At 40.3% G+C, this 17031-nt stretch overlaps 1 protein-coding gene and 1 pseudogene across 1 annotated transcript; both read left to right on the top strand.

Annotated features, from left to right (window-relative positions):
• Positions 1-1173: 1173 nt before the first annotated feature.
• On the top strand, positions 1174-3905 carry LOC128712397 (sodium-coupled monocarboxylate transporter 1-like; annotated as a pseudogene).
• A 3235-nt stretch (positions 3906-7140) lies between these two features.
• On the top strand, positions 7141-9691 carry LOC128712396 (sodium-coupled monocarboxylate transporter 1-like). The gene is made up of 6 exons (XM_053807290.1): positions 7141-7674; positions 7746-7797; positions 7874-7941; positions 8013-8167; positions 8504-8644; positions 8710-9691. The coding sequence occupies exons 1-6, from the start codon at positions 7141-7143 to the stop codon at positions 9689-9691; spliced, it is 1932 nt and encodes a 643-aa protein (XP_053663265.1).
• The last annotated feature ends 7340 nt before the right edge of the window (positions 9692-17031 follow it).

Genomic DNA, 17031 nt, shown 5'->3' with positions numbered 1-17031 from the left:
AACGAACCCCTCTAATCAACCACTCTTCCTCCTCGGGGTCCCACCATATCGTTACACAATCTGTGATAGACCTTGGTGCAAAATGTGAATGAAAAACAGCGCGTTGGCTGAGTACTGTTTTTTGTTTGTTTGTTATCGTTGTTGTTATTATTGGTGTTTGATTGCCATGGAAGTAGTTGCAAGTTGGGGCTGTCTAGTGTAAATGATGTGCTTAGTGGAAATTTATTGATGTTGAGTGCTTAAAATGGACGATAGTAGTATGTACGAAAACGAATAAAATAAATCAAATTTATGAACATGATTAGCGGGCGGTTATTTTCGAGGTTAAGTCATATCACTTGCAGAAACGCTATAACGTCACAAGCCCTAGTGAAGGGAGTGCTCCGATTACTCAGATTACCCCGAGCTACTCGAATTGCTTCGAACTGCACCAAATCGCTTCGATTACAACGGACTGCTCCGATTGCTCCGGACTGTAAGAGACTCCAAATACTCTGAAATATTCAGTACATCATTCAATATCTGAGGAGTATCGCCGATTAATTCAGAAGATTCTTAATTCAAAAAGATCTTTTGTTAGATTCCGTAAAATCTTCAGTTTATAGACTACCATTAGATATTAACGAAAGATATCCTATTTCCACGGGTTTCCAAATAGGTTTATCACACGTGTTTTATCACATTCAAACATTGACATGAATTTCCCTGTACTTTCATAAAACCTTTTTCCAGTTATCATTCGTTGTTTTAAATAATATATTTCTATATGAGTCCTTTTACAATTCTTCCAAAATTTCTCCCAATGAACATTCCTTCAATATTGCTTAGTTTTTATTTGAGGTTTTCTCAAGGTTTGCAGTTTTCCCGGAATATTTCTGCCTTTGAAGTTTCTCATTGTCTTCGTTGGCGTATATTTATAACACTATTAACGATTTTTTAGTGAGTTCTTCGCGAATTTATCAGCAAAAGTTGTATGAAAGATTCCAAAAATTGTCAGTCAACTTCCAAAGATCTTCCGAGGAAATCTCGAAAGCTTTTTAAATAATTTTTCCACGTAACTCCTTGTCCAACAGCATCTCGTATACCAAGCAGAACCGTATAACCGTTTATTTCATAGCTTTAAAATTAATATCGTAATATTGTTGAACTTCGGAATATTGTGAAGTTTTGCAGATGAAACCGTCAAAGGTAAAATCGTAGTATTGTTCTAAAGATATGTTTTTTCCCTTCTTGGAGAATCAAATACGAACAAAATAAATTAGCGTGCAAAAGAGAATAAATGCAGATCAGAATCGTAAAACCGTTCACCTGTAAAAGAACAGAGCAGCGATGTAAAACGTGTTCAATTTATTACCGTGACAACGTGGCATCAAGGAGTCACGCATGGTGTCATGCTAATTTGAGGCAAGAAATCACAACTCTTTGCGCTCCCTATGTTCAGCATTGTTAGCTCAACGGTAGCGTGTTTTCGGGAGAAAACGACGCCGAAATGATCTCACGTGTTCAGGCAGTCTCTGACATACACGTTATGTGATTCGAGCGGGATCGCAGATACCCAAATGTAACAGCAGAGTTAGTCCTTTGTATTGTTTTGACCTTAATATAACTAAAACTAGGTTGACAACGTTCTAATTCTAATTTGATTTAAAATAAATATTTTATTTTGTTGTTGCAGGCTCCATCCTCGCATGTTGGAGGTATTAACTCTTAGGTTTTTGCAAAGGTAAGTTGCCTTAAAATTGCAGTTTTCTGTGTAGCGATGTGATTATCTCAATGCCCACGGCTTGAGAATGCTTTTAAAATTCCTACATTCAATCTGTTTTTTGTCCCCTTCCAGATGCCTCCTGACAAAAGCACTCAGCTCGACAGTCTACGTCTGAGTTGTATCAGTTCGGCGTGACAGACTACTGTATGTTTGCCACAATGTTTATCCTTTCCGCCGCCTGTGGGATCTATTTTGGATTCTTTAAGCGTGCTAAAGGTGGTGACATTCTGAAACCAAGTACTGATGCCGCTGGTGATAACCAACCGACGGTAGAACCGGTAGAGAACAAGATCACCAGTCCGATTGGTTCGTCCACAATGGATGAGTATTTGCTAGCATCGCGAAAGCTGAAGCCATTTCCAGTTGCAATGAGCCTTGGGGAGGGATACATATCGGGTGTGACTATACTTGGAACTCCGGCCGAAATCTACAACTTCGGAACACAGTATTGGTTGATTGCAGTACCGATCCTGACAACTGTTTTCGCCCGTCTGCACCGTCTATCTGCTGGTTAAGCTGAATTCTTCATATGAATATCTGGAGCTAAGGTTCAACTCGTACGTCCGTTCGATCGTTTCCTTGATGTTCTTTATCGATCAGGTAAGATCGTGGTGAATAGATTTAATACGTTCTCATATCTAGCGTAATGTGCGCTACTGTTTATAGATGCTTTTTCTACCGATGGTCATCTATGTTCCTGCGTTGGCTTTTAATCAAGGTGAAGATAAAATAATACTTGAACACACTGTTGGAACTAATCGAACGCATTATTGGCAGGTGGTAGCAATGTTTCTCTCGGTAGTTGTTGTCGTCAATATTGGCATGATCACGATCGGTGGTCCTGGTGTAATCTAGAACCGGTTGGTGGAAGGTGGACGAATAGATTTCTGCAAGTATGATATTTGTTAGGTACAAAAAGGCATAGAATAGTGTCCTGAAATATGTATTTGTATTTCTTCAAGTACAAATATCATGGATATCATGGATGTCCACAACATTCAAGAAACTTTCGATAAGGAGTTGCTAAGATGATATTTATTCTCGTTGTGAAATGTTGTTGCCCAACTCAACATTATCGGGCTTGATTTACAACTACGTTTATAGAGATAAATGATCGGTTGATATGGTATGGTAGATCTTCTTTAAAGTAGGCAAAAGCTAACTTGTCACTCATAATCGGGACAGATCGCTAAAAACCCAATAACTCACACGTTTAGTTACACTTTCTGAATTTCGAATGTTGTGCAATACAAACGTTATTCGTTTACAGCCTAAACGTTCTGGGCCGTCTTGATTGGTGGCTTCTTCTACTGGACATCATTCAACTCCGTCAATCAAACGATGGTGCAGCGGTACATGTCACTGCCGAATTTAAAGACAGCGAAGCTCTAAGTTGTAGATGCCGGTTATCAGTACGTTGTCGTATGATAATTTAATTGTTTCCCTCCGGTTTGGGTCTATTGCAAAGTTTACCGTACCGATCGGCGTGTTCGTGTCGGTTTGCTGTTATGCTGGACTGTTGCTGTACGGTATGTACTACGACTGTTATCCAGCTGCGTTAGGACTGGTGACGACAAACGATCAGCTGTTTCCGTGATGAAGTCGGTTGGACATCTTCGGTGCATGCAGGGACTGTTCATTGCCGGTGTGTTCGGGGCTGCCCTCAGCTCGATGTCCGTCATACTGAACTCTGTCTCTGCCGTTCTGTTGGAAGATATTCTATGGGGTTTGTTCGGTGTGATTCTAAGTTCGGTAAAGGCCAACATCCGGTGGCGGATTTAATGATAGGCGGAGTAGGCGGCCGCCTAGGGCCTTGCCGTATGAGGGCTCCTTGTGTCCTTGTCCATGAATTGTGTCAGAAATGGGCCCGAAAAGCGTCGCTGTAACCCTCTCCGGATACTAGAGGGGCTCCGAAGTGTATCACAAGGGGCCTCTGAAGAAAGTACCTCGGGAACTTCGGCAAATCGATCCGGCACTCAACTCACCCGTCATTCATCGATATTTACCGAGGGAATCGTTCAGCTACTATGGTACGGCGAACAAGAACTCCACAATTTTTAGCGATGAAATGCAAGCTCAAACCAATGTTCAAAATGGTAATAATATGCCAAATGGCTCACCAATCAACCACAACGAATAGATAGTTAAAACCATAACCTAATGAGGTGCCAATATTGCGAAATGCTGGAATAGACATTCTGTCCTTTGAGTATTTTTATTCCTGATTTCACAAATGTCTCTAAAAACCTACTTACTTATCGAGCTTAAGATTAGTGCTATTGTAATAATTTGTACACTATTCTTCTAAAGGCAAATACTAAGAATAAAGGTGATGTATTTAGATCGTTTTAGATACTTTAATAGCCAATAACAAATAAATAAAAATGAGTAAATGAATAATAAATAATAATGTTTGTGAATTTTATTGTAACTGGTGCGAGCTTTGCGCAGTCTCGCCGATAAGACATACACAGCTTGTCTATCAGCATAAGAAAAAAACGTGTCAAAATAAATGACAGGATAATGGGGGCGCCTTGTACACGTGAGCTATCTGTTCGCGTACATGCAATTGGAATGGCTCTTTTAAACGGGCGGTACGTACTAGTGTGATCCATCCTGTTCTTGATTGGTATAGCTGCAGCAGTATCGGTGAGTGATATCGGTCAGTGTCAGGTTTTTGTACACTGCAACGAAAGGTTCAAAGATGATCAAAGTGTTTTTTTTTTATTAGAAAATGTGTGATTGTTGCAATTTTGATCTGATTTTTTAAGTGTTATATTTGGTTATAATTTATTTTTAGATTTCAGATTTTCAGATTTCAGCGGGAAGTGAAAGGCCCATATATAAAGATATTCTTCACTGTAAATGAATAACGAATTGAGCAACATACTCATCTGTTTAAAAGGTGATAAGATAGCGGTTTCGGTTGATATCACTCTCAGAAATCGAATTGCACAATACTGCAGTGTCCTGTTTTGTTAGAAGATGAGACGCCGAATCCATCAGTCAAATGCTGCTGCAACATTCTCCGCCGTAAAAGAAAACACGAAACACCGAAAGACAAAATGACGAACCTGCACTTAACACGTTATGCAGTTCTGGCCTGTCTTGATTTGGTTGATTTGTCCAAACTGCAAAGTAACGTCGACTGTTGCCAAACGATTCCGGTTCCCATACGCAACTACAGCAGTGTAGGGCTTACCATTACCATTGAACGGGAAAGATAGCCGAAAAGAGAGGAAACTAAAAACTCGTCACGGTTAAGATGCTGGGTAGGCGACGAATTGGATCGCTACAGTGACGTGGAATGGTCTGTGATCGCTCAATGCACGCTCCCTTTTCAGTGTTAATTGTGCTGTTGAGCCGGGAGGATCGCGCAATATTAACGCGAGAAGGCGATTTTGTTGTAGCTAAACAGTAATTTATAATAAAAGGGAAGGTACTGGAGATATGACAATGAGTGAAGAATGTTTTTGGTCTATATCGTTTTAAGCTAATGTTTGTTTATTTTTGTGGTATAAATAAAAAATCAAATAAAGCAGACTAAAACGCCAATATGTGATGGATGGACTGATGGATAAGTGTGTGGTGTGTGTGCCTGTAGGCGTTCCTGTACAACATGCGCAATCTTGGAGACTATAGGAAACATAGCAAAAAAGTGGATATAATTAGAAAATGGTTTAGTTTCAGAAATGTGACCCACTAACGGATGCTGGTACGGATAAATGCGCATGCCATGTTGTACTAGTACTAGTAACATTAAGAAACAATAAGTGCGAGTTCAATCCATCGAACCAAACACTGATCGTGTAGTGCCGAATGCAGGTGGGATGTATGAGTTGAGGTTAATTTTATCACAAACAGCGCTGTGGTCATTAGGGAACATGGATTTTTTGTAAGCATTTCCAATTATTTCACAACATGGAATAATTGTACAGTGGGCCTGTAGGTCATAGAAACTGGCCAGTTGATTGTTTTATTTTGAATGAAAGATTGAATATTACATTAAACTAGGATTGATGTGATTCTCAACGAAGAATGCTTAACAATTTTTTAACTGGAATATATTGGGTTTTATTTATTAGGGCAACAGTTTCCTGAATAATTTTTTGTAATCAAAGGTTTTTCTCTCTACCACCTTCAACCGTGTGCCGCCATTAGAAAGTACTAATGTGAAACACACGATATATTCCTTTTAAGCCCGGTACCACTCGTGTGGACAAGAATTTTAGCGCTTCATTATAGATTTGGCAAGGTACAATCGGTGACGGGTTTTTCAAAGTTATGTAAGGTTGATAATAACCTATAATAGCCTGATAAAAACAGAAGTTTAGTACAAGTAGCTCATTAAAGGTAGATGTTAATGAGAGGTGGAATTAAGATATTTTTGTTCTACGATCATTTTATTATGTTTGATCCTTGATCATAAGGGTGTATTTGATAGCGGGGCCAGTTTTTGCACAACAGGACCGGTTCAAAATTCCATTCGGTCCAATCGCCCCTACAAGGGGTTGACTATCCAGCAGCGGGTAAATAAAATCTAAGAAGGCCAGCAAAGGCAGGCGTAGACCAATTGAGGATATTGTGCTAGTAAAAAAGAAGAAGGTCAATGAAAAGAGAGTAAACTTGTTTTTTTTTTTAATGTTATTTCTGTCAATCAGTTGATGAGGGCGTTTGCCGAATATTCTTCGTAGCCTAGAACCAGTTGAGCTAGAGATTGCAAGAAAATACGTATTCCAGTTTCATCTAAAGAGGCTCAAGCTTCGCTAATTGTCTAATGTCTGCCGTTGTACTTTAGAGCAGAACAAGCCAATGGTAACATGCACGGTTAGAACTCTAGACCGGCCTTAAGACATTTTAGTTCAATACGAATGCGTCCTTCGCGCAAGACATGCCATGATAGTCATAAACGCTTTTGTGATGTGAGTTACCAAGACCGCGCTGGATATATTCATCTCTGTAACTCCATGCTTGAGCATGTGACGCTAAAGGGTGATGAAGGATGAAGGGAACCTGTCGGATAAGGACAGTACCTCCAGATTTTCGTTCATCTTTTGATCTACTTCAAAGGAACCCGCGATACTTTATAAAGCATTGATACATAATAAAGAAATGTACATCGAAACTAACGCAATTGACGGCTCTTAAAGATTGAACAGAAGATCACTGATGTGCATAGGAAGTAGCTTTTTGTAAAAGGCAAAAAAGGGAATAGAAACATCAGTTAACGTCAATTTCTATCTCTAGATTCTAAAAGACTTTTGCCACTTTGTCGGAAACTCGATTTGGCAGATCTGGCTTTTCAGACACCAAAGTTCCAACTCAAATTGTTTTCAAAATAATATCTGCTACTAAACATCCATTGTTCCACTTAGATGTCCTCTCCGAGAAGCACAATGTCCGACTCGATTCGTGAGATGTATCAGTTCGGTGTGGTCGATTATTGCATGTTCGGCGGCATGCTGATCCTGTCGGCCGCCTGTGGGATCTATTTCGGATTCTTTAAACGAACTACTGCTAGTAATAGCACCAGCGACCCGGAAGACGAACAGGACCATCTACCTGCAGCTGTTACTGCAACAAAACAGCCTTCGAATTCGTTCGGATCAGCCACGATCGATGAGTACCTGCTTGGATCACGCAGACTGAAAGCATTCCCGGTGGCAATGAGCCTGTTGGCGGGATACATATCCGGTGTGACGATACTTGGAACCCCGGCCGAGATTTACAACTTTGGCACACAATATTGGTTGATCGTAGTACCGATCCTGTTGATGGGAGTCGCCGTGTGCAGTGTGTATCTGCCGGTGTTTTGTTCCTTAAAGCTGAATTCCTCGTACGAATATCTGGAGCTACGATTTAATCCGTACGTCCGATCGATGGCTTCAGTTATGTTTGTAATTAATCAGGTAAGATGATGTGGAGCTTGAAGCTCGTGTGCATGTAATACACAATGTAGACGTTTTGACTCAATTTCCAGATGCTCTTTCTACCGATGGTTATTTATGTTCCTGCGCTAGCTTTTAATCAAGGTAAGGACGGATCATCTCAACCTCCAAAAACCAAACTTAGATTTACTTTTAACCCAACTTTCTCCTCTGAATTTAGTAACTGGCTTTAATCTCTACGTAATTGGAGCAATCGTTTGTGTCGTCTGCATATTCTACACGCTTCTGGTAAACTATTTCCAATGCACTTAGTTAAAGAGAGTTTAAATCATTCATGTTCTATTTCCAACACACTATAGGGTGGTATCAAGGCGGTCGTGTTCACCGATGCCTGGCAGGTGGTGGTGATGTTCATCTCAGTGGTTGTGGTTGTAATTATCGGCACGATTGCACTTGGTGGTCCAGACGTTATCTGGGATCGGTCGATAGAAGGTGGCCGGATCGATTTCTTCAAGTAAGTCATTCATTTATACTTGACCTGTGGCAGGCAGTTAACAGATGCGGAAGATTCTGCTCCACATTATCTCTAATTCTCCCGTGTGCATCAGGGAATGTAATGTTTGAAATGTAGACAAAAAGCGTCACGATAAGACAAAGTACTGTCGCGACGATGATCGGTAGCAAATGGCATCCATTGAACTGTCTATCATTTCCCCCTCATGTGGATAGTTTGAGGAGCCTTTAGAGAAGAACAAGACATTTTTTGACGTTTCGTATGTTAGAAATAAATGATGAGTGGAGTTAGATTTTTAATGTTCTATTTATATTCTTGTAATACTTCATGACACAGCTTCAATCCCTCCATGTATGAACGCCAAACCTTCTGGGCAGTTCTTATTGGTGGCTTCTTCTACTGGACGTCTTACAATGCAGTTAACCAAACCATGGTACAACGATACATGTCACTACCGAACCTACGGACAGCGAAAATGTGCGTAATGTTACATCTTCCATTCCGTTAAATAATAATTCCCATTCTTCTCACATTTTTTTCAGATCCATCTACATGTTTGTCATTGGAACGGCCATCTTCGTGTCGGTTTGCTGCTACACCGGACTGCTACTGTACGGCAAGTACTTCGACTGTGATCCGGCCTCGGTAGAACTGGTCAATACGAGCGATCAACTATTCCCTCACTATGTGATGGAGTCGGTCGGACATCTTCGGGGCATGCCGGGACTGTTCATTGCCGGTGTGTTTGGTGCTGCACTAAGTTCGCTGTCAGTTATTCTCAACACCACCTCCGGAGTATTGCTGGAAGACATACTGAAAGGATTGTTCCGGGTCACGCCAAGCTCGTTCGTAGCAAATGTAGTAGTTCGTGGTAGTGTAGTTGTGCTTGGCCTTGCCGCTATGGGATGTTTGTTTATCGTCGACAAATTGGATGGAATTTTGATTGTATCCGCAACTTTGGCGGCAATTGGTAATGGTACGACGGGCGGTCTCTTTACCTTGGGAATGTTGGTCCCATGGAGCACCACCAAAGGCGCGTTGTTTGGTGGTATAGCAGGGGCGCTTTTGTCCGGTTGGATATCGCTTGGAAGTCAATTTGCAAGCGCAGCTGGTAAGGTAGTCCCACACAAGCTTCCTGTCTCGGTGGACGGATGCATCGCGGAGCTTATCACCAACACGACGAACGTGAATCCAGTCTACCCCGATGAGAGTGGTGTGTTCCCGTTGTATCGGTTGTCTTACCACTGGATCACACCGATCGGTGTCACAACGGTCGTGATCGTCGGAACGATCGTCTCGTTCATCACAGGACCTCGGGACCTTCGGCAAATCGATCCGGAACTCATCTCACCCGTCATTCATCGATATTTACCACGGGAGTCGTTCAGTTACTATGGTACGGCGAACAAAACCCCTTCAACTTTCAACGCAGAAATGCAAGCTCAAACGAATGTTCCAGTTGGAAGCAATACTCCTAATGCGACAGCGAATGAACGAAATGGACATTCAACATCAAAACAATAGACCTGTTACGAAAACACTGTAAACATTGCTAGTAACAGCATAACAGTCTCCCGAGATAAAACGTGTCTAGTTGTTACATATTGTGCACAGCAACGGATATATTTATTTGGGAAAAAAATCAACCCAAATTACAAAGCACGTGAAACCCGTTTGTTTTTAGAGCGATCATGCATTGCTTTATTTGCTGTCGTCTTCATGAAACATTACAATATCTGTGATACACAACATGAAAGTTTGTTCGTCGACAGGATTGAATTGCATTTCAAAAGCTTTGCATACCGTCATACGGTGAAGAAAGGATAATCTACCTCTGTTCAGTGGAAGAATACTTCGAATAAATCTATTTTCTTATTGAATATAAGAATGCTTGGTGATTAAAAGGTCAGTGCGAAGGTGCGATATAGAACGCTCCTCTGATTCCTCCTAGTAATAGAAGGAATATCATTATTCAACTAGGACTCAACTAGGATCCTCAGTAGCTCCTTAGGTATTTGATAGTGACAGTCTTATAGTTTGGGGGTGCTCATGTATACGTATCACAAATTTGCTAGAATTAATTCGCTTTAATAATATGAAACAAAGTCTTGAAGTCGGATTTCCAGAGATTTTGAGGACTCCTCGATCGCACGATTAAGCAAGTAAGCGTATTAGTTTCCAGATAAAGGAAAATATTGTTTTATATCAACAATCTCGTACAAAACTATAAAACATATAAGACTTTTCGGTTCGGGAAGCAAAGTTTCGGGTCGGTAGTGTTTGGGTCACAGAACATTTTGGACCGGAAGAATCCTGCCCGAAACGTGCCATGTGCCGGCTAGTGCAAAAAGCTGCAGCAGGATGTGAGAGTTATGCAACGTTGGGTTGTTGCGATTTTTCATTAGTTCCTACCGAAGGCTGCCAGCGTAGTGCGATGGAGTTTTGGGAGGAGGGAAAAAACTAACCCAAAAGCATGGGCAAGCAGTTGTAAGCATATTATGGAATAAAACTTTCATCCTCTCAGTTTTCCGTCCGCTACTCCGACGGCTACTGATGTGTCGCATGGCTTCCGGTTGTGCCAGTACAGTTTGATACACGACGGAACTTTTGGGAAATGGTGTGGCAGAAAACAATGCACAACCGTTTAGAGACTGTTGTCGGAGCTTTCGCTAGCGCTGGTGATAATTCATCCTTTGTAGTAGGTACAACGAGGAAAATGTTGCTGCACTTGGTTGGTTGGCCTTGGTGCATGGCCACTACCTTGGAGATGTAATTGAATAGGGTCGGCTAAACTATGATGACTAAAATGGTATTAATTTATGGGCTTCTTTTGGAACTATCATCGTTTTACATGGCGTATAATTGTTTCGTTTCGCATTGGAAAGTTAAAATTGATTTCCTATTTTTATGAAAAGTTTATTTATGGAAGTTAAACATTTATTTGGAACACTGGTAAAATCGTCAAAACGAAGAAAGAGTCTGCAAAAATTAGAGAATAAGCTAATGAATGTAAACATATGCAGTGTTTGGGAGATTGGGAATATTTGGAATTCCCAAGTAGATTTTGTATTACTTTTGGTCTATTATATGCTGCCGAGAATGCCTTTCATATTCACCGCAAGACTAATTATCGCATTCCGCAATGTCAATGTTGACCTGGACGAACTCTAGCAAGGCTTCCGGACCTCCAAAAGTATAAGCGCGTGGTACCTTTTGTAATCCGGATGGGATTGTATTTCCTGAGCATAAGTGTTCCCGAATCCGTACAAACGCATAGCAACGGAGTGGACCACTCTGGTGGGTTTATTGTTTTGCACGCTGCAGTCGATCGTTGCCTCGCATAACTTTCAAAGGGCGCTTCAGCATTTCCACGGGGCACACGGTTTTCAGTAATAAAAATGTGTGAATAAAATGTATACAATTTATTTTCTCATAATGATATGCAAATATGTGCTCAAAATCTCATTCACTTCACCTGCGCCGCAAATCGTACGCTGGCCGTACTGACGAGGTCGCGGCCAGGGTGGCCTTTCATCCGGAAAATTACACCCACATGTGGGGCGTTTCGGCATTTTCGTCCGGGTGCTTATTCCGGTCCCGGTTGGGGGTTTTGAGCGCCTGTACTTTATTAGAATGTGAGACACACCACCCGTGCCCGTAGTGTGGAGCTTGGTTAAGGAGTTAAGGTGAAAAAAAAATAAATGGAATAAAATAATACGCCATGGATGGCCATGGTTCAAAAAAAGGTTAAATATTTAATTAAACGGCTACACACATATGTGTGTGTGTGTGAGAACGGGCGGACTTTTTCTCGATTTATCTTTGACCGCTTTCACCCATGAGGGGTTTCCATTTGGGACGGGAGATCTCTACCGCATGAAAGGATCAGGCATGTCGGAAGCATGAGTGAAACATGCCAAGACCGTTGCCTGTTGACCTGGGCGAGGTGGGTCATTTTCCTTTTTCCTTGATTTTTTTTAAACAGTGAACTCTTTCTCTCTCTTGGCGCAGATTTTAGCACCACTTCCTGCATAAAAAAAACCCGAAACGCTTCAAACAAGCGCTGCATTCTATAACACTCGACGCGAGGAGACCTTATTTGGTTTATGGGAGAAACCCGAAAAAATACCGAGAAACGGCACATTTGGGGGTTGGGGGAATAAAATAAAATTTATACACAAAATTATTTACACTAACCGTTAACCGTTTGTCCGGCCTGTCTGTTTGAGATGCGTAAATTTAACGTAAGGGATGCAGCAGCGGCTGGAGTGAAGGTATTGTTGGTGAAGTGGAAAGACTTTTGGAGACATTGAGCATACAAATTAAATGTGAAAGGAGCTTTGGAGAAATTAAAAGTACAGTTTTGATCAGAAAGAAAGTGAATTTCAGTCTAGAATTTTGGAGAAATACAGAATATGAATTAAATGTGAAGGGGTTTTTTTGGAGAAAATCACAGTACATGTTAAATGTAAAGGATTTTTGCTGAAACAAAGAACACAAATTAAATGTGGTGGACAAATTATTGAGATTCTGGACGCAAATGTTGGGGACAAATGAGAGTACGAATTAGATATAAAAATGTAGTGATTTTTTTGTAGAGATTGAGAGTACATTTTCAATGTAAAAGACTTGGCTTATTGGATGATTATTGTAATATTTTTATTCATTTAGATCAATTTAGGAGGCTTAAACTCTTTGTATAATAGTATCCACTTTATATAACTTGTACTTAATTTAAAGTTTAAATTATTTTTATAAGTTAAAGACGAGTTGAAGTTTAATTCCTTCCATCAAACGGATTTCCGTGCAACGTTTACTACACATCCAATTATTTACTCCATAAACGTCAATTCCACATGCTGCCAGTCGCAATCACAACTCCACTTTACAGGCTGTGCACAAACTCGTCCGGATTTGAATCGCTTCGCTAATGAAAGCCATTCCTCCGAATTTGTTCTGTAAAAAGGAATAAGGTAAAGCATTTTCGCATCTCACGAACAGATCTCGTCTTGGTTGCCGAATTTTGTAGTGAAAAGCCACCATACCGGTGTGCTGTTTGATTGTGAAGATTTATAATCGGATGTTGGGTAGCGAACGTGAAGTCGTACAGAGAGGGGGCGTGTTTCTATTCAACTTTCAGCACGAAGCTAGTTTTTGGGCTGAATGGAAAGAATGTGCGATTAATGGAGGAATCCTTTCAACAAGCAAAATGCTTTTAATTATGAAAGAATGGTTATGATTTCCAGCACACAGGATTACATGATGAGGATTGAGAATTTTGTGTGATTTTCGGCATAATGGGTTATTGAGTTATTGAATTTAAGTAATACACTGCAAAAGTACCAACCAACACCCAACTAACTCCTTTCCCAATCCTATTTTCCAACAAGTTGTTCTTCTCCCCATCAATGTAGGTAACTTATCAATCCATTAAACTCCCCCAAGATGCAGGTCCACGTTCAAATGAAGCCGCGCGTGCGAGAATAAATAATTTAAAACTAGAAAAATCAAATTCACTAGCACCACAAAACCACACCAGAAGAACATCCGCCCTTGGAGCCGGATCTCGTCAGACACTAGAGCCTAGCCGCCTGCCTTGTTTGTTCCGAGGCAGCATTTGATCCTCATTAAGACTATCTGTTCCACTGGCTGCTGCAAAAGTCGCTTTCGACTAACAAAACAGATCCCCATCCCCGTTTCTGTGTGTGTGTGTGTGCAGGCAAATAAGTTTTTGGGGTTGCCTTTGAAAAGTGCTTCCTGTTACGCTGCGACTACCCTGAAAGGCCGCGCGCGATTTAGTTCGAGCATCATCAGCACGTGTGCCTTTCACTGCACGAGTATGCTTGATGGTACGCGCCAGTGGCGTGAATGCTCGAAAAAACACACATCATTAATGTTTATTTAGTTTCGGTAAAAATCACTCTATCAAATTTTCACCTGATGCTGCTTTTGCCGTACGGTGGGCTCGATGTATACGTTCTGGCCGGATGTGTACCGAAATAGCAAGGAAAAGTATTCTGCGGTTCCTGTGATGCCAGTGAAGCTTAACGTTTCCTATCTCTTTGGGCTATAAATCCTGTGAAATGTGCTCGGAATGAGAACTGGATACTCGGGTGGTGTGTGTGTGTGTGTGTGTTTTTCCGCCTTGTTGCTCACCCACCGTAGCAAAGGGGCTTTGAGAGTTGCACCCACAATACGTGGGGACGCACTATCAGTTTCGGGAACAAAAAAAAAAGGACACAAAACTGCCTTCACGAAAAACTATCCAACCAGGCACCAGGCACCTTCCGAGCAGATGAGATAAACAAATACTTACGATGCTTTTTAACGTGTGCATGCCTGGTTTGACTCCGTTCGTTTAAATCCACTTAACTATGCACTCCCCTTTTCACACATCCTTCCACCGAGTTCTTCCATGGCTTTTCCCAGGGAAATACACTATTTTGTCCCCTCGAGTAAAAATAAAACATTCGGCAGTGTCGTTTGCAATGATTCTGCAAGTGCTTCACGAACGGTTGGTCGGGTTCGAATAAAGATCGTTTCCAGTTTTGTCACTGTTTGCTGTCGTCTTTAAGCGGTTTGTAAAGCGGGACATTTTAAATGAAAAATCAAGTGGATCCGGGTGGAGTGAAATATCTTTACCCGTGCAACAGCAGATCTTGGGGAGTGTGCACATTCTCGGTGCGCTGCCTACGTTGATTGCGTTGAGTTCGTTTTGTGCATGGCTTTTCGAATGAAGTGGTACACGGTTTGATGTTTTGCGATGATATGGGGAAAATACGCTTAAGAGCATCAAATACTGGAAAGGTGTATAATATTTTACAATTGATAATATACACGTTAAATTTTAATACCGCACGGTAGCTAAGTACCAGCATATACAGCACATACAGCAACAGCAAAAATAATTGCATACATTTAGGCGTATATAATATAGGGCAGTGGTTGGCAAACTTTCGTAGGAAAACATGCAAAATACTTAATCATTCAAAATGAATTGTGTTTCAAAGTAATATAGTGAAATTTTGCCAAATATTACATTCACTTGATGATACATTGATGCAATTCAGATCTGATCAAATAACATTGAAATATTATTATTTGAAACCATCGACACAGATTACGAAGGATTTTGAATTTGAGCTTTTAGGATAATTTATTTTATTCGGAATTGAAATATATAAATTAGTTAATTAATTAAAATAATCAAATATTTCAAGACATAAACCAGCCAACTATGCAACATATTCAACGTGTATGTTTAGGTATTTAATTATGTCTTTGCTTTTGATCCAAGCATCTTTACGTTGCTTAAAATTATAAAAACAAAAAAAATCATCATTCAAATAACATTCACATCATTTTTATTGGCTTCAAAACTCGCAGAAATTGCTCAGGATAGACACTGAGGAATAATAATTTTCCTTTTCCGTACATTTATATCGTATAATAATAAAAAAATGAATAAAAAACTATTAGTTAGTATTATTCCGATCTTTTCTTAGCGCTTAAATTACACAAGGAATGTATAATGATACGAAAAAAAATAAAACAACCCGTTATGATAAACTAACGAGGATATTTAGTTTTCGTACAATACAGGATTCCCATAAAGTCACAATCTCTCCGAGACAATCCCTAAACGCCACAGAAAATAAATATTTTAACAACATATTCTATTTGCCATTTTTATTCCGAAATTCCTCCACAAAGGGCAGCCATCGATAAGGGAGTGGGCAAAAATTCCCTAAAACTACATTCGCCAGCCTCGTGGTAAAGGAAACATTTCTGAAATTTGTTTTGACTCGGTTAAAATAAGGTGATGCGTGCAAAAATACCACCGGCACGGAAAGGATTCTTTCGATTTCGATGAAAACGAATTTTCCCTCGCTGTGTTTACCGCTACGACGGTGGCTTTTGTGAAACCGATCACATAAATAACTGGCGAAAAGGCGCGAGAACGAAGCCAAGGATTCAGCATTTTTTGTTTTAAAAATGAAACAATAAAAGGCAACGAAACTACATTAGGGTAAATGAAAGACGAAAAACAGGGTAAGCAAATTCAAACATTTTTGTTGGGAAATGGTTTTTCTTTCTCACTGTTACGCGCCACTGGCCGGTGGATGGATTGTGGTTGGAGAGTATTTAGCTTCCTCCGGTATGTTGTTTGGAGTGGAAATGGAAAGCAAAACAACAAAAAGGTACGTGTGTGGTTCAAATAATTCCTATTATGTTATTTATGCTGAAAAATTCGGGAACTTTGGAGTGAGCATTTATTTAAAACAAGAAAATCTTCCAAGCTCATTCCAGGTCCGTGTGCGCACTGTTGTTAAACGTTTTCGCGGTCGCGAAAGTGGAAATAAAAATTCCATCCCTTAGTTTCTTTTGCATAATTTTCCGGTGGAAAATGGGGTGGAAAATGTTTGTTTTTGTAACGTGCTGCCAAATATTTGACTTGCTATTTTTATTCACTGGTAGCGAATACGCTTTTGGGCATCGGTTTCGAAATGTGGTAAACAATGGAATTTGGATAAATACAGTTGGAAACTTTTAAGCGAGAGTGTGAAAAGGAATTAAACATGTGTTTTGTAAATTAAGCTGAATGTTTTGGTCGGGTTATGCTGTAGGAAATTTTCGATCAGGAAAAAGGTCAAATATGTTACAAGTAAAATAATTTTCTATTCCGATCTTTTATGGGTCAACTGTTGCAAGATAACAATATCAAAGAAAGAATGTCACCGATACATTTATATTGCTTCTTTATACATTTTCCAAAGGATTAACCACAAACATCCGTTTGATCTTTGGCAAAGGAATTGATCCTAACCTGCACGACCAAAGCAATCACATCGATTTCCTTTGAA

This window comes from Anopheles marshallii, chromosome 3 (assembly GCF_943734725.1).
Source record: "Anopheles marshallii chromosome 3, idAnoMarsDA_429_01, whole genome shotgun sequence".
Classification (NCBI taxonomy): Eukaryota; Metazoa; Arthropoda; class Insecta; order Diptera; family Culicidae; genus Anopheles; species Anopheles marshallii.
The sequence above is the reverse complement of the archived record's forward strand: the minus strand, read 5'-3'. Positions and strand labels throughout refer to the sequence as shown.

Excerpts from the sequence above, each read along its gene's own strand:
- LOC128712396 (XM_053807290.1), top strand. The coding sequence starts at position 7,141 with ATGTCCTCTCCGAGAAGCACAATGTCCGACTCGATTCGTGAGATGTAT. Across the intron at positions 7,675-7,745 it reads TTATGTTTGTAATTAATCAG|ATGCTCTTTCTACCGATGGT; the intron begins GTAAGATGATGT and ends CTCAATTTCCAG. Across the intron at positions 7,798-7,873 it reads TGCGCTAGCTTTTAATCAAG|TAACTGGCTTTAATCTCTAC; the intron begins GTAAGGACGGAT and ends CTCTGAATTTAG.